The following is a 26,481-nucleotide window of genomic DNA, read 5'->3' on the forward strand; positions in this document are numbered from 1 at the left end:
TTTGTTTCTATGACCTGCAGTTGTTCAGAGCCTTTCGCTGAGCTGTCCGTGTGTGTGACTCATAATACATCCATAGTGTGACTGCCAAAGACTGTCAAATAGCAACAATTGCAGTGACTGCTGTAGGCGACTTGTGGGGACTCTCCTGCCTCTGCTGGTTGGATGACAATAAAGCACTGCAAATCTGAGCTGCTGTTTTCGTAACAATCTGCAGATGACGCTATTTGTCACACAGAACAACTAGAAGATCTTTCTGCAGCTGCTTTTCCCCCTCCATATCTGATCGTGGACCTGACAGGTTTTGAGATGCGCGCGGAGAGCGAGGAGATGTGTAGTCAGATGAGACTTTATAACTACTTAGTACTATTAATAACATTTAAGAACAAGTCATACAAAACCAGATGGGTTTATATTAAATTCAATATGCAGCTTTGAGATACCAATATTTATGGCAGAGTCATTTTCCAAGGCAACCTTTAATGATCACAGAAGTGGCATTTGTCGAGCTTCTTTGGTAAACACTGTTTGTTCCTTAATGCTTTGTGTAAACTTTTACTTCCGTGAAAGTTCAAGTTTCCCCATTCGTGATGTGTTCTGAAAAGGCCAGGTGCAGAGAAGCACTAACTTTACGCACAGAGAAGAGCGCACAGCAGAGCAGCCGCCAGATGACGTTACCATTTGTTCGCGGAAGTGGCTTGTGTCGTGACCGAAGGGGAGGCAGGGGAGGAGGAAGGAAAGGAAAGACTGAGGAAAGAAGAAGTTTTGCACAATCTCTGACAAAGTTTACCAAAAGTGTTAAGACCACTAAACCAGCGTGTGAATATCCGGTAGATGAAACTAAGCTCGAGTCTTTGGACTCACACTTCGGTGGGCAGGAGGGGCGTCTCAAGGGAAAGTAGAGCTGGTAAGTTTCTCGTCTAAGTTGACCACACTTTTGGGGGCATGGTTTGGATTACTGCGCATGCTGTACGCGAGCATTTAACTTTTACTGTACATCCAAAAGCTATTTGAAAGTTCCGAGATTGGAGCCTGTATGTTTTCAGTCTCAGGACAAGGCTTTGTTCTGCGTGGTACAGCCGTGTGTTATAACACTTAGGGAAAGTAGACTCTTTCTGTAGACTACTAGTTTGGTGTTGGAGTACATGGGTTTCAAACGTGACTTAAACAGTTATAATAGTTTATTGGTGTAATTGCCAACTATAACAGTTATAGTTATAGCTGTTATAGCTTTGTCATAAACCTACAGTCCCAGACCATTCTGTTCAATGTCGCACTTGCAACTGGTTTACTGACTTTACATTTGTACTTTGCATCATGTGTGTTTCTGTGTTCGAAAGCTGATATTGTTTTACTTGGCTTCACACCCAAAATATGATATTATTTATTTTATTTTTTATTTTTTTGTATATTTTTGATGCAATATTTAGATTAAAACACACACACACACACCATTAGGGCTGGGCGATACATCAATATTTAAGATATATTGATATATTTTTAAATGAGATATGGAATTAGACCATATCGTGTATATCGGGATATCTCAAATTCAGCTATTAAGCCAGTCTCAAGCTGATTTTTAAAAATGTTTATCTTAAACTGAGCACTTGATTTTGGTGTCTCTTTATATATATAAAAGCTGCCCTCAGAAAAAGCTTGACCTATTATATTTTTTAAGCTATTTTTATTCAGCTATGTTTTACTTTTATTTAGATGTGCACCTTACGGAGCTTCGTTATAGAGTTTCTATGATTACATTTTATAGTGAATTTTCAATAAAACTACTCGTATTTGGCTTTGACTTAACATTTCATTTCACAGCCCTCACTTTGCAGAGGGATATATATCGTATATCGATATTACATCTGAATATATCGGGATATGGCTTTTGGTCCATATCGCCCAGCCCTACACACCACACATTCACGTTCATGTTGCAGTAGTTTTCTGTGTAGATTTCATCCATGGAGATTGATAAGACAAACATGCTCAGATCTGCTGAAACGAGGTCAATGTGAATGTGTGAGCAGTGTATGGATGTTGGTCTGAGTTGCAGTCATTATATAAATATTTAATGACTGCAATTCTTATATAATGTATACATACAAGAATAACTAGCCTCTATTTTGTTTTCAGTGGAAGACTCTACATTAACGCAGCCTGAATTATTTGCTAATTGCAAGCTCCAATTTTGATTCCGATTGCAATTCTTCTTCTTGTGACCGACTTTTCTTGAAACCAAAATTGGGACTTTCAGACAGATAATTGAGGTGAGCCTAAGTTGTTGATTCAGAGCCTTATCAGGGCCAGCCACACTGCCCAGACCTGTGCCCACTGACATGGTATCAGATGAGCTTTTGCCAAGCTATAGACCATGGCATCTATCAGCAACTGTCTTAACCATATCCGGCACACACACGGGATTGTATGGCACGACTTGTGGGAATGTGTAGCTGTCCGTCAGAGCGCAGTGTCTCACCAACTCTATTAGGTTTGACTTGATTAAATCCGAAGGTGTCCAATCCGGCCCGGGTCGTGTCGCTGCAGGTTGTCAGACTGACGGACGGACTGACAGTGTGATTGTGGAAGATTCGCAGTGACAGGTGTGTGCACTGGTGTGTGGATCACCCTATGTCTTATACAGGGAAGGAATTTTAGAGAGAACATCTTCAATTAATGATGCCTAACTAGCCATAGCTAACTGTCACATATTTCAGGGGTTGGAAATGTCAGTGATGCAGGAAGAAGAACATTACTTGATGGATGAGGCAGTGCTTTATCTCCAAATAATCTACATTTTGTTTGGATTTACGTCCACAAACTTGCAATTGTGCTGATGACTTCTGGATAGATTCTGTAATTATTTAAGTATTGGACATAAACCATGTCTATGAAAGAAAGACATCTTCAATTTTAGATTTCCGGTGTGTATTGTCAATAATTTCTCCTGCAAACAACAAGATATGTGCTCCCATCGGGTCTTATTGTGTAGTTAAGAACTCTTAAAGGAACAGGCCACCATTTTTCCATACTGAGATATGTTATTACCTGAGCTTAGACGAGTTTGTGTGTGCCTGTGGAAGAACATGGTAGCTACCAACTTCACCCCCGTTTGGAGCTATAGGAAAATACTGGGAGAGGCTAAATGCTAACAACATCTTTGGTCGTTTTACGTGGGGACGCACACAAAACAGACAGGTACACATCAACTCGTCTAAGCTCAGGCAAGAACATATCTCAGTATGGAAAAATGGTGGCTTGTTCCTGTAAGACATGATTTTGCGTGCTAGAATTCTTTTATTATAAAGCCACATCACATTTTAGTCAAATAATACTTCTCTGAGACATGTACAAAATGATACGATGCGATAATACTTGATCTCAAAATGGAGAAATTCACTTGTCACAGCAGCACTTAAGAACAGGGGAGTGCAGTCATAAAAAAATAAGTCATGCTTTGATTTCAATAGGATATATGGAAATCGACTTTTTTAAATATGTATTCTTAAATTTCATCATTTGCACTGTGCAGCTAGTGAGAAACCTTTCTGTTTTGTTGTTTTAGCTTGTGCATTTGTTGAAAGTACTTCCATGCAAATGAGAACGTTTAAAGTCCTACCTTTGTTTTTGGCCCTTGCAAGGTTTTGCCCTTTACTGTTGACATAGATTTAACAGACTCATAGCATTGATTGTGTGTTTTTAGACCACCACAACTACTAAAAAGTGGAGCTTCAGTGTGCGTCAGAAGACCAGAGTGCCGTTTTGTTTGTCCGCCGGGTCGATGTGTTGGTCTCTTTGTCAGGGAGCGTCTTGTGTTGTTGTTGAGACGGTTGTTTGCTGGAAATAAACTGTGGTACTTTGTTTTTGAGGTCAGACCATGTGGTTGTCCTTCTCTACCTTTCCACAATAGAAGCAAGTCTCAGCTGTTTCCTCCTCCTCCAGAGCTGGTCCTCAGCTCACTGCAGCCCGAACAATCATCATGACTCAATGAACTGCCACTACACTGTGTTAACTCAAGAAGCATAAATAGAAGACAATGGTGACTTTACACAGGCTTTTACCCTGTCACTTTGCTCAACAGAGAGAAGAAAAGGACAACTGTTTGAAGATGTGTCGTGTTTTTGGTGGTTGTCAACTTGTAAAGTGGCTCGCATGACCATTGTCAGTGCAACGGGCCTTTGCTAAAAAATGACAGTTAATAAAATTAGATTTTCTTCAATTTTTGCCTCATAACCAATACTTGAATCAGCAGAACTGTGCAAGATTATAGTTGATAACTGGTTAAAACAAAATATGTGTTAGTTATGAATTAAAGTTAATATTTTTATGGGGTCATAAATTGTCGGTCCGTGTTTGGAAACGTTAAGCTACACCAGTTGATAACGGCTGATAAGGTTATGGTGGTTAATGTGTACTTTATTTTCCTCGTAGGGAAATATGTTTCCTCTGCATTTGCATTTCTTCCATATAATAATGAAGTTGATGTTGTGAGTTTTGACTGAAAATATACCTTTGCTTAACCACAGAAGTCAGAATTTCATGTTTAGGGAAGTCCTGCAGGTTTAGTGATAGGTGAAACCTTCCTGCTGTGCTCGCAGCTTCACCACAGTGTTGCTGATGATTGTAGGTGTGATAACTCAAAAGTAAATGAGATAATCTTTTTAGTCACTTCCACACCCTTGGCTTGAACCCAACCGTGCGTTTGACAATTATATTAATCTAACGCAGTTGTTGTTTTTTACTTATGTAAGTTATGTAGGGAAGAGCTGCAGGTCATACATTGAAACATCAGTGTACTGTTCACACAATAATGTCATGTCATGTGCTTTAAGATTTTGGCAATTCAAATATTTTGATATTAACAAAGTGACTATGGGGACAGCATTTTCCCACTCTACTCCCACTTAACCCTTCTATCCATGCTATTTTTAATATAGCTAACTTTGTTCAGCTTGTGTTGCTTTTACCTTAGATGACTTTAGGTCTGCAGTATAGGGTTTTGGTCAATCAAACGCAGACAACAGTGGCCAGACGAAGTACTGCAGCAAACCTACAACAAAGAGGTGTCATCTAAGGACTTGTCCTGAACAGAGGAAGAAAACAATTCTCAGAGTTTGTGTTTCTGCCATCATCAAATACAACATCTATTAGTTATTTAATGAGAGATAGGCTTAGGATTATTTTCACTGACTGTGCAGAGAATAAATATGTATAAAAATATTTGATGATGTTAAGGATATATCAATCTAAATAATGGCCAAAGTGAAACGTTAAGATTGTTATTTTGCTGGCAGTAGCTCAGTTGGGTGAGCATTCATCCGCTGATTCAAAAGTCGATGGTGCCGTCTGTGCCCACTGGTGTATGAATAAGTGGGTGAGTGTTTCCTTCATGTAAAGCACTTTGAGTGGTCAAGTTCGAAAACATCTGATAATTTGACATTATTTTTTGGTGCTGGTGGTAAAGCAAGCATTACAGTAGTTGCCCACATGAAGTCCTGCTGTTCTAACTCCGCACGCTTTTTACCAGTAGGCTGTTTGGAGGAAGCCTGAATGTAGAAGCATGAAGAGCAGACCGTAGGAGTGTGGTTGATGGGGCGGCGCAGAGAATTGGCACGACCCGAAATAGCCAGCTCCCATGTTGTGTGTACGTGATGGCTACCAAAACTCTCAGGCCTTACGCTGATGCTGCACTAATCAAATGTTCCTTTTAATCCTAATTCTGTGAAATGTATTTTGTCTTTTCTCCTCACTAGGCAGTTTCTCAACGTGGATTCCGCGTAAACCCTAAAACCATAAAATATGCAAACTATTAGAAGCAGAAGTTGAAAATGGCAATGAAGTTTGTCCAGCTATCGATAGATTAAACACTGCAAATAGCAGCGGGCAAGCCGAGACACCAACATCCTACACAAGCAGCACTTTGAGATAATTCTTGTCATTCCACAGTGTGTCTGAACATGCACAGATTTCCCCTGATCTCTCTTAATGAAACAATACAACTTTTTTTCCCCCTGTCTCGCCTTGCTCTGCTTGGCTCTAATGTCATTATTGCATGTGTAAGTGCATGCTTGATCATCTGGGTTGTAATTTTTATTTTCAACAAGGTCCCATGACCCTCCCCACAGCTGATCCTGGGGAGAAGAGCATGCTGGGAGGAGGACAGCATCTGAGCGCGTTGTGCTGCTGCTATGTCTCGTGCTTTTTGTCTGTGCTGATGTGCGATTTGGTGTTTTTAGGGTAACAGGCTCACAGACACCCAATGGACTATATGGTAAGACAATGAGATGATACAACTGCACAGTGGCACAGTGGTGAAAGGCTGGCCGCAACATGCAAATAATTCATCAAAAAAAAAAATCCCCCATCGTTCGTTTCAGCTTCAGATAATGATACACACTGCGGAGCGTGCAGTTTTACATCAGTATTTCACCAAAACTTGCAATGGTTAGGTCTGAGGAGATGATGCATACTGTATATTGCTAAGTATGTTTCACCAGTAAACATAATTTGAATATAATTTGGACCATGTGAAGGATATTGTAGTAAATTAGCATTTGCATGTGAAGTATTTTAGCTTTTATTGAGGCTGAAAATGCAGAGTTCAAGAAAAGCATCTTCTACTCATGACCTGCTAATGGTAAACCTCCTTAAGATTTGTGGAAACTTAAAGGAACAGGCCACCGTTTTTACACATTGAAAACACATTGTTCTTACCTGAGCTTAGACGAGTTGATGCGTACCTGTCTGGTCTTTGTGCGTGCGCTCAGTCAAATATTGTTAGCATTTAGCCTCTCTTAGCCTTTGTATTGCTCCAAAGGGGGGTGAAGTTAGAAGCTACCAAGCTGTTCCAAGTTTTCCCTATTTAAATACAGTTACGTGAGCTTTTACACGATCCATTCATACACTATACTATATTGTAAGGCGTAATAATAACTTAGGAGCACTTTGACTTTACTGCGCGGATGTCGAAGTGCTCCTAAAGTATTATCACGCCTTACAATATAGTGCCCCTTATGTTTAGTTTTGTGTGACTAGACTTGGATCATGTAACCGTATTTAAATAGGGAAAACGTGGAACAGCTTGCTAGCTTCACCCCAGTTTGGAGCTATACCTCTGCTGAGAAAGGCTAAATGCTAACAACATTTGCGTGACTGAGCGTACGCACAAAGACCAGACAGGTACGCATCAACTCGTCTAAGCTCAGGTAAGAACATATCTTAGTATGGAAAAACGGTGGCCTATTCCTTTAATTTGGACCTCTTCACAGATCAAATCCCAGTTTATAGGCTTCATATGCCCTGTCCCAAGCCTAAATAAAGAGTTGCATGACACATTAACTGCAAAGCTTTGTAAATGACTTGCAGTTTATTCCCAAAATCTCAGTGAGTCTTGAAATCCTGAATTCTGGCGCGATACCTCCCTTATCAGCAAGACTCCCTTTCTGCATGACTGCATTTTTAAAAGAAACAAAGATCCTATTTTAACCTCACACTCTTTTGCTTTGACAGAGTCCCAACTACGACCCAAAAAGTGCTTCTCTAACAACTCTGAGCCACCTTGAGCCACCTGTGTTACGTGTTTCTGTAGTTTGAAGTAGCCTAGTGCTGGTGGAGGGGGCCGTGCACTCAGATCACCTTTTCCCATTCACTACCGCTCTCCGCTTGTGTGGATTTTACCTCAAATGACACCCCGGACTCTGCAGCTATTGGGATACATCCTCCAGCGCGGCGCTACAGGCTAGACGGTGGCCAGACGGAGGTACTGCAGGCGCGCTTGTGTTTGGGGTGTCATTTAAGGACTTGTTTTGTTGCCCACTTTCTTTGGTCCCTTTATCACACTGTACAGCTTCACTTGCACTGCTTTTAGCCCGTGCCATTGACGGTAATCATCTGCTTAAGTAAAATCCTGATTGTTATTAAGATGGCGCTATCGGGTAATGAGCTCTTCCTTAGAGAGATCTAGCAGCTCTGGGGATATAGGTTTCTCTAATAACAAAAACCTATTCTGTATATAGGCAATTTTCCACAGGGAGCATCTCCTGCCTTTTCTCCTGGTCTCTCAAGTTACCAAACATGCAGAAAGGAGGAGCCTGGAAACAGCAACATGGGCTGCCCTCAGTGCCCCCACCTAGTGTTTTATCTCCTCCCTCATCCTCCTCTCCATCCCTCGCTCCATCCTTCTGCCTCCCAGACTGTGTATTAAGTGCATAGTGCAGTCTCTCGCAGCGAGCATGCACATATACAGTTATCTAAATGGCTGCAGAGGAGAGGGAGGGGGGAAACAGGAAGGAGCGCTGGTAGAAAGAAAGGAGGTGGGGGGAGAGAGAGAGAGAGAGAAAGAGGAAGAGAGAGAGAAAGAGAGAGAGAGAGAGAGAGAGAGAGAGCATGGGAGGCAGCATCACCCACCCAGACTGGGAGGAAGAGGAGGGGGAGGACAGACAGCGTGCTCTTCCCTTCAACAAATAAGAGGTGGAGGGAGAGCGAGAGAGAGAGAGAGAGAGAGAGAGAGAGAGAGAGAGAGAGGAGCCGGGAGACAGACAGACACGAGGGCAGGAGGAGCACAATGAAGGAGTGCCATTGTCCACGCTGTTGGGAGCTTTGCCATTCCACCATCTGCTGAGGAAGAGAGAGGAGGCAGAGGAGGGACCCACCGGAGCCTGGATGAAGAGACACCAACACTGACTTAGTGAATTAATCGAGCGGAAGAGTGCGATCAGCGGGGGAGCGCATTTTACCGGGAGCGGAGGGAGCCCAGAGAGGGCAGAGCAGAGGACGAGTGACCGGACAGCCCCAGCCTCTTAAAACATTCATGTGCTTCTCATGTCAATTCTGAACCAGCTGTAACATCACCATGGACCATCAACCGCCTGCTTTCTAAACCAAAATAAACTCTTTATGAGCGTATGATCTGTTAAAAAGGCAAAAATCTATTTATAATTTTGATTTTTATACTGAATTGCCAAAAAAGTTTTGTAAAAAAAGACTCTCATATTACTTCAGTTTGAATCTTTCAGTTGTTTTTCTCTTAGATCCTAATGTGATTTTTGTGGACTGCCCTGAATTCAAGCTGATTAATGTATGTTTTTTAAACCGAGCTGGTTTGACATTGCGTCTAGTTCTGTTATTATAAAACATGCTGTGGTCGAATTGTGCATGTGGAGCATGAGATGTCATTGATTGGGCTTTTTCTCTTGTGATGCCGGTCAAACTTCGCTCACTTCCTGCTTCTTATTGATTGTTGTTGGAGCCAGTAGTTTTTCCTCTCATTGAGAAAGGTTTAATGTGGAGTCTTTGATGCAGCAACTCTCAGTTGCCACTTTAACTGAACCATTATCTTTGCCGGAAAACTTCTGTTGTCCGGACTATCCTCAGCAGATCTTTTTATGTCTGTTGTCATAGCAACGAACAGCTTGCAAAAAGATGTGTTTTTTGCATTTTCAAAAGGTGCTTTTTTATTAACTTGTATATAGCTGTGTTGTAGTTTCTGTTGTGTGCTGTTTTTCCTGATTCTTTCCTTCAGCAGACTATCTTTGTCCTTACGGAGCACTGTAGTCTCCGGGATTCAGGGTTGTTTCAGGTCACCTGCTCCCCTCCCAATCCCAAAAATCAACCATCTTCATCAGTGAAGCTGACGCTCAGATTTATTAGATACAAACACTTAGTGCAGTGTCACTGCTCTTCATCCGTCTTTATCTGTCAAGGCAAACTGATCTCACTGAGGTCACTGCCTCTGTCACACCGGACCTTCACTGTGTTTCAGGCACTATCACACCAGGGGTCCTGGAATTCAATATTGCATGCTACACTTTTGCCTTTTCAAAAAAGCATTTATGAACATTGTTAAGGTTTTATTAGGTGGAAGTTAAATGTTCTTGTTTATTGCATGCTCCTATCCAAATATGTGTCTTTTGTGACTTCTTCAGCCATACTTCTTTACGGTGTTTGAGTATCTTCACAGTGCTGTGGCTGTGCCTGAGCATGACTGGATGCTTTATGGTGCTTTCTAGCCAGGAACAGATGGACCACTAGCTTGAATTGCTAGACTGTGTCTGTGGTGCTAGACTGGTGTAGGCGACTGTTCCTTCATGATACTTTCAACTCCCACTCCATGCTGTGTTCTTCTTCACACAGTTGACTCAGTGCTTTGGCGTCTCTCATACACTGGTGCCAAATAAGTCTATGAGTGTAGGACAAGGTGTGTAGTCAGTGAGGGGTAAAGGTCAGACCGAGTCAACACGACAATGCCTCAGGTGCTCTGAGGTCTGAGCTGCAGGTGTAGCCTTGTATTGAGGTCAGACTGTTGGACTTCACAGGAGACTGTTATTGGAGACAGACTGTTGTTTGCCTTATTGGTTGGACTATGCAGAAAAAGAAATGTTGTGTATGTTTTAGTGAAGTAGTTTGTAATTGATCCAAGACTTTAAGACTGATCAGTTTGGCCTTAGATAAGGAGGCCTTGTGATGGAAAGCTTGCTATGTTGTATTTCTCTCAGGTAAACGACTCTAGGGAACTTGAGCTTGGTGAAAGCAAAGCAGTAATAACAGATATTGTGTAAACGTGACAGCCAGTTGCAGCACTGCTCTTTTAAATCGAGTCTGTGGTGATTTAGCATTCAGTTTGAAGTATATCTACTCGAGTTCAGGGAACATGAGTCCTGAGTTAAAACTGGACTAATCAGGTCTCATAACCATCATAACAAACCCTCCAGTCGTCGTCAGCATTGACCTACATTCTGTAGTTACATCACCGCGTGCTGCTGCACTGTCAGGATTCAGACACATCTAACATTTCTAATGGTGCTCTGACCAACATTGCCACTTTTAGAGATCCCACTTGAACCACAGCAGCCTCACGTGTTTAGCCATATCAGGAACCTTAGTCAGGAAGAGGCCCATGCTGTTGGGCAAGTCTTAACTACCAACTGTTTCACTTTCTTCTTTCTATCTGTATATACACTAGGTAATCATGGCTTGCCTCTAGCCAGCTTGAATCCTTTCTTAATACTTGTACTTGGACTTATTTTACTGGACATAGGGACTGTTAAGCGGGACAGCCTGGAGAACGGGCGAGCATACGAGGGAGGGGGAGAGGGGGAGAGAGAGATTATCTGGAAGAGGAGAGAGGAAGTTGTGGCCAAGGAGGAGGCAGAAGCGTTAGAGAAGCAGAGGCTGGCTGACTACATTGTGTGGAGAAAAAGAGAGGACTTCCAAGAGAAGCGCGCAGACCGAGGAAAGGGAATAAAAAGTGTAGCAAATGGCAAGGCGCCAGAGCCAGAAGTGATCTGGAAAAGGAGGGATGAGGAGGAGTGCAGTGAGAGGGCGCAGGATATTCAGAGAGGACATGAAATTGTGTGGCGGAAGAGAGAGAGGGAATAAAAGGCTAGAGTTATAGAAACATAGTGACTACCTGTCAAGAGTAGTGGAACATCCCGATGTCTTATCTTCACCTGTTGTGGGCTTCATCGTGCTCAGCAGGTACTCTGTAATATCCACCAATCGGTGCTGTGTATTGTTTGTTGCTAGGTGTGGCCTGCGTGCACTGCTCCGTGAGTTCTCCTCATTGGCGGCTAATTGGATTTTTATGGTCTTGTGTAGAGCAGGATCGCGATGCCAAGGGGAGACTCACATAAATGCATCAGTGTGCACATGCCAACACGCACAGATAATCCAAGTGTTCTACTGCTGTGCATGGACACTTCAGCCTTCAGTGTGTTTGGAGCACATGTGGGGCGCTGAGAGACAATCACCAGTGTTGATTCTCCATGGTGCTGTTTACAGCTGGAGAGCATAATCTCACTGACAACCAATTAGCATGAAATACTTTGCAGATATAGTTTTTTCATTATGGCAAAAATGTAACTCAGAGATGAACATCTTAAAGAGCTAAGATCCCGCTGCCAACATTCCCAGAGAACACGACCAGCCTAGACGTGGACTGAACTGATGACAACATGTTCAGGACTGTTGCACTAAAGTCTCTTCATCTGTATACTAGCAAAAACTGGGGCAGCCTACTTTCACCTTTAATCGCTCTTCTGTTGTGGACACAACTTTCTGGCTGCTGCTTAATGAGCGGAGAAGCAACAAGCAGACAGACGGATGTGTCTCTTGTGCTGAGCCCCACAAACAGATGGCATCTTTCTTGAGAAAAACTTTTTAAGACCGAAGCGAAACTTCTTAAATGACTCGCTCCTCTGTGGATTCCCATGAATATAGGAATTGACACTGCAAATTCACGATGGAGCTCGTCCCGAAAACCAAGTACATTCACTTCCGCAGTGAATCTCTGAGCTCCACTGAAGACACCAACTCCAACCCGTCATCGTTCCCTCCCTCCAGCCCCGTCACCCCCCTTACCCCCTCGCCCGGGCTGCCCTCGTCTCTGTCCTCCTCCTCTCTCACGCCCATCCTGCCTCCCTCGTCCCCCCGCCAAGCTGAGAACAGTCCCACCACATTGTGCTCCTTCTTCCCCCGGATGGGCTCACTGCGGCTGGGAGTCTCTGCCACTCTGCTCCCGGGCCTCAGGGCGTCGGGCAGGCCGCAGACACTGGTGCCCCCTCCAGCACCTGTTGAGCCTTCGGGAGCTGACTTCGGGAGCCCGGGCTCCTCCTCGTCCCCCTCAGCGCCTCAGCCCTCTGTCCCAGTTCTAACGGCCCCCTCTCCCCCTCCTCGCCCCCCCTTGCAGGACATGAACCGGCTGGGAGTGGCGTCCAGGCGGGCTCGGGTGGAAGGAGGGCAGCTGGGAGGAGATGAGTGGACGCGCCATGGCTCCTTCGTCAACAAGCCCACCCGCGGCTGGCTGCACTCCGACAACGTGGTCAGCACCAGCGGAGTCTCCTACTCTGTACGGGTAAGAACCGGCACACACTGGAATATGGAGCCAGCCTAGCCTCTTTAAACATCCCAGACCCTCTGACTTTAAGAATAAGTATTTGTATATAATTCTTCATGATTTAAAGCCAGACTGTGGGACATTGCAGTTCTTCCTTTGCAATGTCACAAGAGCAACTAAACTGCAGTAAAACTCAAAATATGCCAGCGATACAAAACGTTTCCACTCATTTTTCTCAAGTAATTAAAGAGGCAGTTCATTTAGAGGCAGTTGTGGTGAAGAGGTCTGGGCTCATTCTACACATTAGGACATGGCTGGAACATGTCGGGGGTTGAAAATGCTGAGTTCAAACATTTTTAAACTCTGTATATTCCCTTTAAGTAAATGCAGCTCTTATTATTCTGGTTATTTGGTTAAATGTGACACAGTGTGGCTTCGACAGTGGTTTTCAGACTTTTCACACTTTTCACACACAAGTCGTATAGCCTGACCAAATACCACCAGATGTCTGCATTAAAACATGAACAAACCATGTTAGTACCTGGTTAAAGCTCAAGAAGTCTACATAGCAACATTGGCCCGTTGATCCAGATTTTTGTGATAGAAACTTTTCAGACTTTAGAATAAAAGTCATGAAGATACAGACATTGTTGGTTCAAATGTGGCTGTGTATATATGCTGTACATATCACAGTCAAACCCTTTTATCCCTATCAAAAATTCCTATGAAAAGGTCCAGAACCTTGCTTCCAAAGTCTGCCCCGAATCTACTGTCTTTTAACAATTTTATTTGTCCCATGAGTCCATTTGTTAGACAGCGTTTTCCGTGTAGGAAATGTTGCACTCTAACGTGTCATCTTCCTGTTTCCTGTCGCAGTACATGGGCTGTGTGGAGGTGCTCCAGTCGATGCGAGCCTTAGACTTCAACACCAGGACGCAGGTTACCAGGTAAAGACTCTCTGCTTTTAGCTCTGTGTGGGCGAGAGGCGAGAAACTGTGGTCAGAATTAGAGACGCACAAGCAGCGTGTGTTCACCAATGTACCAGACCATCTATGCCACTTCCTGCCAGGCTCAAAGCACGATTATCCCTTGTTTTTGGGGATGCAGTAGGAGAAATGAGACAGCTTTCTCATTTTAATATCCAAACACTGCTGCATATTTGTCGAGCTACTTCTTCTCAACTAATCAGGCTTGTTTTTCATCTCGACTCGGGCATTTTTCTTTCTGTGTAAATACATGGCAGCCTCTATATAAGGTTTCTGTCGTTCTGAAACTGTAGCAGCAATCAGACAAAGGTTTACATCCCCAAATCCCCATCTACCAAAGACATCGTATTGCTTTTTCTAATAGTTTTTCTTCTTTATAAAACATGGCAGCCACAATAAAAATGTATTTTCAGCTCAAATACCAGCTTTACCTCCTGCATTCATGTTTGTGTAAGCTCTCAATCATCCATTGTAGCACAAGTTAGCTACTGTGGTCATCTGGACTGAACTGTTTTGAATTGAAGATGTTTCGCCTCATCCAACAACCCTATTCGGTTTAATTTTCCAGGCGTTTGAACGTGCTCTATAATAGGAATGCACTGATCCAATACTGGTATTGGACAGAAACTAACATAGAAATACCTAAAGTAGCCAAACAAAATAAAATCTAACATATTTGTAATGATCAGATCACTTCATGTGTGTTGTTAATATTAATGTAACCTAAAGCCTGTCATATACCAAAGGATATTTAGTGTAGAAATGTCCAGTGATCCTTGCATTATTATAGTGTTTATCAATAGATATAATTGATATTTGAGCCAAAATATCATGACAATAATATATGACTTTATTGATCTTAAAATGGAGAAAAGAGTCAATTTTTCACTCAGAGAAAGCCACTTTTAACAAAGAGCAAATATCGGATATAAAAAAAAAAGCTGGATCGGTACATCTCTACTCCAAAACATGCTCCAATCTTTAACCAATATTATTCAACCTTTTCAACATGAAATTTTAATGTCAAGGCACTTTTCAAATAACAATTTCTATTTCCTGCTGTAACCTAGAAGCCAAGTTGATGTTATCTTGATATTAGATGTCGCAATATCCGTGAATCGCAGGAAGCCACAGCAAAACAACTTCCATTTGACTGAGGTGTACACTTTTTTACTAATGCAGCCTTAACTGTGTCTTTTGCTGCTTCTTGGCCAGGACTCCGTTAAAGAAGCTCCATTTTAGTCATGATTTTTCCCTAATTTACTTCAACGTTAGCCTTGTTTTGGTCCTGATTTAGCTTATTTAAAGTCTTGTTTTAATATTTTATGGGGGGAAAACATACTAGCATTAGCCAAACATGATCATAGTTCTTGAATGCATGGGTGTACGTTTGTGCCCCCTGACAGCTGTTTTGTTCAAGTCATGCCGGAGGAATCCTGGTGGTTTCCATGTCGTTTCCGTAGCGATGGGAGCGATTGTGGTTGGGGCAATTGCCAAGCACAATAAACTGCAACACCATTTTCTGCCAGATCTAATTTAACCCGCATAATCATCATCCGAGGAAAAGTGTTAAGAGTTTGTGTCTTTAAAAACTCTTCCAGGGAGGCCATTTCAGTGGTGTGCGAAGCTGTGCCTGGAGCCAAGGGAGCCCAGCGGCGGAGAAAGGTACACACAACATGTACATGCACGGGCTAACACAGCATTATTTATTTATACGCTTTAAGTGGGCAACAGTGGAAAAGGCTTGTGCATAAGAGCTGAATTTAGTTTGATTATCCATTCTGTGGTCAGCCGGCAGTCCAGTCACACCGTTTTGTCGTAGACACACTCACTCTCGTGCACACATCTCCCCTGATTGAGCTTGATTGCGCTCCTTTGAGGTTAGCCGGCTACTTGCAGGTAATTACCAATCGCTCTCATCTCTCTCTGTTCCCGCCCATATTGTCACAAGGGAGGTTTTAAGACGCGGAGTGCTCGCTTCTGTGGAGCCAAAGTCCAGCCTGGAGTGGACGGCTGCGCTGCCAGACTGAGCGCCATGTTCCTGTAAAGCTAAAAACATCCACCCAAACAGTTCATAAAACAGGTGGCTAAATCCAGAACGTCGCTCTCTTTCAGCGTTTGACCGAGGAATGTCTGGCACTGCAGACAAAACATAGGCCCGGACTAGAATAGCTCAGCCTGGTCTTTTCGGTCGGATTGGGCTAAAGTTAATGTAGCAGTGATACTTCCTCTGCTTATTCTGCTCGAGATGCTGCTCACGATGTGCTTTAACTAAGAGCAGATATGGAGCCGGGCCAGCCGTCTGGGAGGTGTCTGGCACAAACAGGCTGAGGTCTGACCTATGTTTTTGGCATCTCCCTGTCCCATCCACTCCTCATCGGTCTCAGCTGGCCTTGAAGACGAAGATTACTTCCCAATTGCAGCTGTTCTTCCCGCTCCCCCAACCAAAGGCATTTCTACGCTCACTTTTGTAGTTGGCACTATAAGCGTTACAGTGGCACTATGCAGGAGTTGTACTGAATGTATCTGTGTGTGCTTACTGCAGGCCAGTCGAAGGCTTTGTAGCTGGTGGCTAGTGGTTAGCCACAAGCTAGCTCTGCCTAGCTCTGTTTACATAGTGCTCACTGTTCAGGCAGTTGGTGGTGAACAGTTAAAATCCTGCTGATTATCTCCAGAGTACACAATTTAAAACTATATACAGATGAAACTCCGAAAATTAGAGTATCGTTCAAAATATCACCTCATTACATGTAAAGTGATATATGTCAAGCCTTTATTTGTTATAATTTTGATGATTATGGCTTACAGTCCATTTTCGAAGTTGTATGAGATTTTTAATTTTTTTTTTTTTTTACAAGCTGAGCCATAATGGTAAATGGTAAATGGTCTCAACTTATATAGTGCTTTTCCACCTACATTAGGCACTCAAAGCGCTATACAGCAAGGATCCACTCACCCATTCATACATACACCAATGTACGCAGACACTGGGGGCAATGTGGGTGAAGTGTCTTGCACAAGGACACAACGACAGTGTGCACTTTCAGGAGGTGGGATTCGAACACCCGACCTTCCGATCATGAGACGGCCCGCTCTACCAGCTGCGCCACTGTCGCCCTAATAATATTAATATAATAATCAACATTATAACAAATAAAGGCTACATATCTCACTTTGTAATGTAATGAGTCTATCATATATTAGTTTCACAGTTTAAGTTCAATAACAGAAGTGAATGCACTTTTTAACGATACTCTAATTTTCCGAGTTTCACCTGTACAGACAGACACCATAGTGGCAGGCTTACTCTCTATATTAAAGATAAAATAAAGTATTTTTGTCTTCTGTTTGTTTGTTTTAGCCTTCTTCTCGGTGCTTGTCATCCATCCTTGGAAAAAGCAACCTGCAGTTTGCCGGCATGACAATCAGCCTCACCATCTCGACCAGCAGCCTCAACCTGCTGGCCTCAGACTGCAAACAGGTTCGACTGAAAAGCACTCACACACCGTCTGCATCTTTTTAACTCTATATATATCATCATAGCTGTCATGCGTTGGATTTGAAAGCAAGGGAACTGTTCTGTCCCATCACCACAACCAAGCTTTAAGATGGGGTAAAGTAGTTTCTTGGCCAAAACGGGACACTTGACTTGACTAGCTTTGCAAGAGTCTAACAGCAGAATTCAGTTTGCAGGGAAAGAGGGATAAAATACCTGACAACTATGTATATCATTATAAACACTAGTCAATGTGTATTTGACAGTTGTCCCTAATGTAAACACAGCAGTGGGTCTGTTCATGCCTGATTCCATCTGGTGACAAGGAATATGTCTAGAACCTTCATAATATTACTTCATTATTAATTTATTTACCTAATGCTTCACATTTTGAGCTAATGCTGTGTTTTTAAAAATGTTTTATCTATGTATTTTCAAAGGTTTGGGCTAAATTTAAATCCGTTGTGCTGTTGTTCGCCTGGTTTGACGCCACACAAATTCCTTTTAACCATTATCCTCATCCCTGTATCGCCTTGGGGCTCAACCCGATCCTGCTGCTAGACCTCTAATGAGTTAATAGCTGCTGAACGATCTATATTTCTTTGGGGAGATCATCATCATATATACAGTGTGCAGTGCGGCCTACACATTAACGCGCTGCACAGACAAACAAGCTGCACCCTCTCCGTCCTCTCAAAATGCCCCATTCATAAAAGCAAAGTCAGATATAGACCACTCATTGTGCATTTGCAAGTGTCGGTGCTCGTATTGATTCTGCCACTGTTAAAGAGGTGTCTCATTCATTGTTTTATTACTGTTTACAAAGCGCATCAGCTGCAGGCTCGCTGGAAGAAAACGGTGTTTAATCACAATCTGTGTTTGGTGTCTTTTTCATCCACATGGTCTCATTTCACTTTCCCCACGAGGGCTGCACGATTTTGGCACAAATGTCTAATTGCGATTTAATTGGAAGTATTTGAAGTGTATTAAACATCGCGAGTCAATCCACAGTGAGCGGTTTAAACAGGCTCAGAGGACATTTGAGTGAAGTCCCAAAAATAAACTGCTAAGCATAACATGAATAATATACTACGGAAAAAATCTGTTTGGTGGAGTCTGATCTACAGTGTCAGCAGGTTTAATATTGAAAAAGACTCCATCATACATACACAGGAATTATTATAGTACCTAAATAAATTGTGCAGCATGTTTGATTATCTTGCAGCCCGACTTCCACACACCTCACCCACGTGCTCCATCGCCCTGTCTCTCTCTCTGTCCACAGATAATCGCCAATCATCACATGCAGTCCATCTCCTTCGCCTCTGGAGGAGACCCAGTGAGTCACCCGAGCCTCTCTCTCCTTATGCCTCTCTGGCTTGTTTCCATCTCCTCGGCCTTCTTAACTTCCTTCCTGTCTTCTGTCATTGTCTGCTTCTATGAATACCACTCACGCAGACGGGCGCTGCTTTTCTCTCTCACGAGCATGATCTCATTACGGGCCAGTGGCCTCTCGCTCAGACAATGCCTTACCTCGACTTCCGTAATGTCTCAAATACTCGTAACTTATAGGCTCAGTTTTCCTCTTCTAATCCTGCTCTCGACTTTTTCCTGCCATAGATTTTTCCTCATACTTTCACTAACTGTGTTGCCTCTGCCTCTTCAAGGACACAGCTGAATACGTAGCGTACGTGGCCAAAGACCCCGTCAACCAGCGAGGTGAGATGTGCAATATGCTGTTATGTCATCAATGTGGACTCTTTATAATCCAATGGGGTCTCCCTGAGAAAAATATAATTAGCTTTAATTGGTTCTTTAATGGCGTGGGTTTCATTTTTTATGTTTTAATCCAGAACCATTTACAATCGAGCAAACAAGCTAGTTCACCTCTTACCCACCGCCGTAACCGAGTGCATCTTCTCCAGTTCAGCCTTACCCAAATCTAAAAGCTTCTTTCTTGACCAGAGAGCAACAGTGTAATGCCTCATTTGAAAGCAAAGACCTACAAAAGTGGTTGTAACTTTTTTGTTACTGGGTTTTCGTCGCATTTTTGGAAGCATTTTTATCATGTTTTTGTCTCCTTTTTGCCGAGTATTATTTTTTTTTACGTGTTTTTGTTGGTTATTCTTTTCTTATTTTCTCATTTTTGCATCTATTTTTGTAGCTTTTTTGTTTTTTCATTGCTTTTTTTTTTAAGCTTTTATATTTGGGTAAAGCCAAATTGGAGAACTGTGCTCGGTTCAGGGGGGTTTGAGAGGTTAGACACAACAGTCTTGTATATGAGTAGTTTGTCTTGGATTCCGTACAGCATTTGCCACATACTTGCAAAGAAAGTAAGAGTTCCTTAAAACAAATAAAGCGTCAAAGCTCTTAATGAAGAGTCTTTACACTGGCTGCCGTGTGAATCAGTTGAATCTAAAATGCTGATTCCCACACTGAGCCGCAGTGATTGCCTGTATTCACACGATGTTTCTGAAAGTCCCTTAAGCCTGATTGATGTTGCAGCTGTTTGCTTAGTCACTGGTGTTTTTTCCTGCAGCGTGTCACATCCTGGAGTGCTCTGACGGCCTAGCTCAGGAGGTCATCAGCACCATCGGCCAGGCCTTCGAACTGCGCTTCAAACAGTACCTTAAGAACCCGCCCAAACTGGTCACTCCACACGACAGGTGAATTAGCTGTTTATTAATGAGACACTTGTTTGAATGGGCCACGACTTGAATCTGCTGTACTCAGATTTTTCCTGTTTTCAAACTGGTTTTCACTTGGAGTGGAGTGAAAAGTCTTGTCGTAGTTTTGTTGACTGAAGAAAGAGAGCGCTGCATGCCCTATTTTTAGCAATCCTAAACCCAGAAGTTGTGTAGTAAACATTAAAGGGATATTTCAGGATTTTTGACATAGGGCCTCATTTCCTAGTCATCCAGAGTATTGTTGATTTCTGGAGATATATATATATTTTTTTTATTCATGCAGTCCTTATATTTGAAGAGTTCAGTGGTGCTAGGCTAGTGCTAGGCTAGTGCATGTCTATGGTAACTAGTAGCCTGCATTAAAAAACGTCTGACCAAAGCATAGTGCACCTGAGGCAAATCACTTACACCAGACTACCGATATAAATGTCTGTGTTGACTGAATTTTTGTTTTAAAATATAACCATTTTGCATTTAAAAGAACTTATATTTGAGCAGCATCAGCTTCCTGGCTGTAAGCTACACAGCGCCGGAGTGATCTGCTAGGTCACCATAGTCCTAGCAGATCACCATAGACATGCATTAGCCTAGCACCACTAAACTCTTCACATGTATGGACTGCATGAAATAAAAAATACATATATATCCCCAGAAATCAACAACACTAGGAAATTAGGCCCTATGTCAAAAATCCTGAAGTATCCCTTTAATGTGCTACTCTCCTCCCTGAAAGGTGTTAAGCATGAGTGTTTACTCATCAACGTGAAGAATCGAGATGTTAAATGTTAAATTGGGGATGAGTTTTGATCACAGTTAACAAGTTAAACTTAATTAGCTCCATGTTTTGTTTTGTTTTTGGAATTCTTTGTGAAATTGGGATATTAGGAGAAAGCACATGATGGGTCAAATTTACAGCCTAAATTTCTAAAGGTCTTAAATATGTGCATTTATGACTAATAAGCCTCAGTTCATACTGTATTTTTCAATGTTTTTGCAATGACATAGTTCTTGATTGATTAAGCACTGTGTATGTGTGAATATCACAGCATTTAGGCAATTCATTTTATAAAAAAGAGTAAAATTTATATTTTGATATTTTATATTCTCATATATATATTTTTTATTTTAATTCTGTTTGCCCTTTTCAAGGTTTTTTATTCATTGTTTATACGATTCCTCTATTTACTGTTTGCACATTATCTTCTTTGATTGCACATTATCCTGACTATTTGCACCCCCTGAGTGTTTCTCCATTGTGAGATCAATAAAGTCCTTTCTTAGCTCATCTTATCAATAGTACTTTCATTTCATATTTACAACAATACTACATTGTGTGTTCATTAGGATGGCCCCATTTGACGGCTCAGCGTGGGAGGAAGAGGACGATGAGCCGCCCCCTCTTCCTGATGTCCCTTACTATAATAACTTCCCCGGTAAACAGCCTCCCCCTGGTGGACTGATCGACATGCGGACGCGCCCTGGGGCAACTCTGGTTAGAACTCATGCACCTACATCTTTTACTTCTTTACTACATTTAGAGAACGAATACTTTTAAGGGGTGATTTATCAACACGGGTGGGGAAACCAGTGCAAGCTGGAAAATAACTTATAGCCTTTATGACGGTATTGGGGCTCTAAATCTGATATGTAAATGCACACAATGTAAAAAAAAAAGCACACAAGTTCTCCTTCTTCTGATCCACTTTTGTGTGTGCCACTCGTTTGGCACATGAGAATCTTTTATAGCCAAACCCAAATTTGTTGAACAGCTAAGATGAAGCTTCTGCAAATAGAAGCGAAACTCAACTCAACCAGCTCAGTCCAGTTGACAATTCAAAGCTTCACCACAATTGTGCTGCTCCCAACTCACAGACAGTATTCATTCACTCTTTACTGTATGCATGGTTGGGGCAAACTACCTCTTGTTGCTGCACCTGACCCCAGGCTTTCTGACAGACCAATCTGCGCCATCACCCACTAATCTCACCCTCACAACACATTGATCCATATGTTAAGTGTCTTGCCCAAAGACACAAGTACAAACAGTGCTTCTGAGATCTTCTATGACTTATTCATTTTTGTTTCAGCTGCTATGCAAATGTGTCATTTACTCTTTTGTATTGTCTGAATGTCATTTTTTGCTTTTGTTGCAGCCTTATGGACAGCCGGGTCAGACTGACATTCACAAACAGCCTCTTCCACCGCTCCCAGGTACAGCCTGTTCCTGCCAATGGGCTCAGCTTTAGCGACAGGATTCTGCGTTACCAAGCTACAAGTTTTTTCCCTTTGCTATTATTAAGGCGAGGCACTGCAGAGTCTTTTTTTTTTAGAGAGATTTTTGGCTAGTTTTCTTCCTTAAATTCTTATATTTAAGATCAAAGTAAAAGAAATGAACCAAATGCACCCTTTACAATGTTTATTTTATGTCAAACACCAAAGAATTGCAGCATTCATCTGACTCCTGTGCTGCTGCCTCCGTTTATTGAGACGTGACAACCTTGGTATCCTCGTAACACGCTCAGTCTCCTACGCAGAGCTCTGTCATCCAAATATGGTCCTTTCCTTTGTAGAAGATGCCAACCCTGAAAGTCTGCAGAGAGATCTTTGGCCGATTGTGCACACATTACAACACTTTAGTGCCCTTTTTCTCATGATGTTTTTATTACACTGGCAGCAACATATTTTCACATTTGTACTTAATGATATGTTTGAAGGTTTCTTCTGAGGGACTTCACAATATCTACAGTAGTTCTTTGCCTGATTGCTTGAGTTTCGAACCTCAAGAACAAGGTGTAATTTGAACTTTTACCGATTTTTTTCACAAATACCTATAGTAGCTTATTGAAAAACTAAAATCCCCGCTGAACAAAACTTTGTATCTAATATGACAACAAAAAGAAAACCACAAGTTTAAACCTGGCAATATCCATTATTTAGATTTCATAGACATAAAAACAGGCCTTTTTTTTATGAAAACACAAAATGTTATGTCGGCTTTTTTCTGCAAAAATTAAAGCAGAACTAAGTAACTCATGCCCCTAGAAGCCATAAGCGCCATTGCAGGTGTCGCAGCATGTTGCAGTTTTTTACTTTGTCCGTGAGACTAAATACTACGCTGACAGAAAAGGCAAAGGGAGAGAGGGATTTTGTGCATCCAATTACACAATGGAGATCATTTTTTCACTCAAACTTGGCTGTAAATACTGTTTAAGTGGCGCTAGCCCGCAGTTACCTTTGCCCGTTAGCCTGTTAGCTTCTTCTTTGTGATTCCATTAGTGTGTATTGGGGCCTCCGACCCGGTGCAGGGAAAGCTGCAAGTGCGTTTTCTGGCCAGAGACACCAGGGGGAGATGAAAGACCCCCCCCAATCATCCCATTAACACTTGTATTACTCCCAGAGGGACTACGAAAAGGATTTATTAAGATAAACAAGTTACTTAGTACTGCTTTAAAGTCAGTAATTATAATTTTTTTGTTTTCACCTGCAGTGTCTCGCATCAGCTCACTAATACTGACTGGCTTAGATTCAATGTATTTATATCCTAAATGCACCATTTAAGTCTAGATCCATATTTCTAGACAGAGTCATTAACAATGGACAGGTGCTGATTACTTGCTTGTTTTTGATAGTGGGTGCCAAAGAAGGCGGACTTTTCGACGATCCCTCATATGTGAACGTAGACAAACCCCGTCTTCCGGGAGCAGCCAATGGGAACGCACACAGAGATGCTTTTGACATGAGTAAGTGCTTTACATTGTTGTTTAATTAGAACAAAACTGTGCAGAACAGCTTTGAAAGCGAAGCCCATGTGCAGCCTTATCAGTGCGCAGCTCACGGGGAAAGGATATAATTGAATTTTCGATGACACTCTTGTGTTGTATGAAAATGTTGTACACTGCCTACCATATTTCGTTTTTTCATTTTCTCATGTGGTCAGTAATATGAGAGCGTCATATGGACTTGCGATATGGTAAATTAACATGATTGATTGACGCTGCACTCTAGAGGCGGGCATGGAGGCCGATAAGGGAAAGAGAGTGGCTTTGTCCATTGTGGAAAATTGACTGTCCAGTGTTTAACTCCACAAATATTTTCCCATGTCATCGTTTATTTGCCACTTGGTCCTCAAAATTGACATATTTAAGGCTTTAAGTCCTTTCAATTGATAACCATGGCACATGTGTTGCTGAAAACCTTTCACAGAACCGTTTGACGATGCCTTGGGAGTCTCCGGCCACGGTGGTTCTTCGACAGCAGCGCCCCCTCTGGTGGAGCAGCTGCAGTGCGAGACCTGGTTCCACGGCAGTCTGAGTCGCAGAGAGGCCGAGCGACTGCTGACCAGGGATGGAGACTTTTTGGTGCGCGAGTCCGGGACGACGCCGGGGCAGTACGTCCTCACGGGGCAGCAGGGGGGACAGCCCAAGCACCTGCTACTAGTGGACCCCGAGGGCGTGGTGAGTACTCTGTGACAAGAATTAGACTTGGATAGACTTAATCGATTATCAAGGGGAATGGCTTGGTCACATTAGCTGAAGAGGACAATATATTCAGTTAGATAAAATGATGTTAAAGGGGAATATTACGCAAAATCTATTTTTTAGAGCTTTTTATCACATGTTCTCTTATCAAAAACATACATGAAGTTTTGTTTTAAGATAAGATAAACTTTATTGTCCCATTTGTGGGAAATTTGTCTTGGGCTATTCACCCATGCTGCAGTTAAAAATCAATGCACATAGACAACATAAGTAAAATACAAACATAGAACAGGCCTGCCCCATTCTATTAGAGTATAATAAAAGAGAATGTCCATGGCCCATTGCTCATACACCTATCAAAATTCATCTTTGTTTAGATTTGTTCAACAGCCTAATTGATTCCGGGACAAAAGAGTTTTTAAATCTGTTGAGATTGCAGCGGGGGAGTCTGAGCCTTCTTCCCGAAGGCAACATCTCGTCCTCTGAATACAGAGAATGTGACGGATCACTCAAAATCTTGTTGGCCGAACGCAGAGTGGCGAGTTCAGAGCCTCTGCAATGAGGGCTGCTCCTGTTCACCAATGATTTTCCAAGCAGTGTGGACAAGGCACAGCAGCTTGTTCTTTAGCTGACTGGAAAGGCAACCATACCAAGCTGTGCACTGTTTTGAGCCACTCGTGCATCTTTGAGTAATCTTTGAGTCTTCCTCCATTGCAACACTTGGCTCCAAAAAGTTCCTGAGGTCTTACTTATCCAGGAAACCGATAAGACCAAGGTAGCCTGCTAACAATGCATCAGTGGTACTTCCGGGTTGTTGATACTTAATAGAATTTTTATATAAACCTCTGTGAAACTACCACAAATGGGTATATTGTGGATTTCACTCTACTATGAGAACAAAATCAGGTTCAGCCCCTTTTAAAGCAAATAGAACAACATAAGGTAGTGTAAGTCGACTGTGACCTGCTGCCTCTCTCTCATGAAAATGAACAGGTTAAAAAAGGAGACGGTAAGCTATAGTTGTGTGATTTTTTTTTTTTCTTCTTCTTTTTTGTCTAGGTGCGCACCAAAGACCACCGGTTCGAAAGCGTCAGCCACCTGATCAGTTACCACATGGACAACAGACTGCCCATTGTATCGGCCGGTAGCGAAGTGTGTCTGCAGCAGCCGGTCGAGCGCAGAACCTGATGCACCAACGGTCTATAATGTACGTCACCAAAAAAAAAATGAATCTAACCACAAAAAGTGCACCGTCACCCGCTATGGCATCCATAGCAACACTACGCTAGAAACTCATCTTCACTCACCGCTGCCAAGAAAGCCAAAAGATAAAGAATTCACTTGCTGCTGTTGCGACGTGTCCATTTCTTTAGGGAACTGTCTGCCATTCCACCAACTGCGACCACACGAGCCCAAACCGTGTGGGAGCGCTGCTGCAACTTCTCATCAGCGTACTGTGAAGCAGAGGAGGTGGAGGCCTTTGCCACGTTCACATCTGAGCAGAAAACTGGACGCAGATCTGGAGGGAGAGGTTGTGGAAAAAGGACGTGAAACAAGAGTGCTTTATCGGAGAAACGCTCTCCTCAGACTGTTGCCCAGGGGGTTATCAGGCAAAAGCAAAGGTTATTTAGGTAAGACTGAAACGGACTTTAAAGAACTCTGCCTGGTGATTATGTATTACGGTGTTATCTTCCAATCTAAACAGGAGTGCTCTCCACCCAAAGCACTCCCATTGTAAGGACTGTTGAACTTTGACCATGTATGCAAAGTGGAGAGAGCTATGCCAATAATTATCTTACACATTATTTCTAGAAGTTATAGCTTTATGTGGTGAAAAAGATCTTTACTAACCGACTAAATCTCAATCTTGAGTCACCACTTTTGCCCAAAATTAGATATTATCGCTTACTGGTGATACAGTAATTTCCTAGAACATGCGCAAAGCGTATTCAAAGAAATAAATGGTGCGTCAAAAATAACGTCCACTGATGCCGCAAACGAC

At 42.4% G+C, this 26,481-nt stretch overlaps 1 protein-coding gene across 3 annotated transcripts; it reads left to right on the plus strand.

The window, feature by feature from the left end:
* Positions 1-715: 715 nt before the first annotated feature.
* shc1 (SHC (Src homology 2 domain containing) transforming protein 1) lies at positions 716-26,233 on the plus strand. 3 transcript variants are annotated; one of them, XM_079560939.1, is made up of 13 exons: positions 716-904; positions 12,686-12,850; positions 13,709-13,779; positions 15,420-15,483; positions 17,180-17,299; positions 18,600-18,653; positions 18,982-19,033; positions 19,854-19,980; positions 21,346-21,493; positions 22,155-22,212; positions 23,631-23,741; positions 24,205-24,455; positions 25,539-26,233. In XM_079560939.1, the coding sequence occupies exons 2-13, from the start codon at positions 12,689-12,691 to the stop codon at positions 25,665-25,667; spliced, it is 1,347 nt and encodes a 448-aa protein (XP_079417065.1). In that variant the 5' UTR covers positions 716-904; positions 12,686-12,688; the 3' UTR covers positions 25,668-26,233. The 3 variants fall into 3 exon arrangements, with proteins under 3 accessions (XP_079417065.1, XP_079417063.1, XP_079417064.1); XM_079560937.1 differs by lacking the exon at positions 716-904 and having other exon boundaries at positions 8,484-12,850; XM_079560938.1 differs by lacking the exons at positions 716-904; positions 18,600-18,653 and having other exon boundaries at positions 8,484-12,850.
* The last annotated feature ends 248 nt before the right edge of the window (positions 26,234-26,481 follow it).

This window comes from Gobius niger (genome assembly GCF_951799975.1).
Source record: "Gobius niger genome assembly, chromosome: 8".
Classification (NCBI taxonomy): Eukaryota; Metazoa; Chordata; class Actinopteri; order Gobiiformes; family Gobiidae; genus Gobius; species Gobius niger.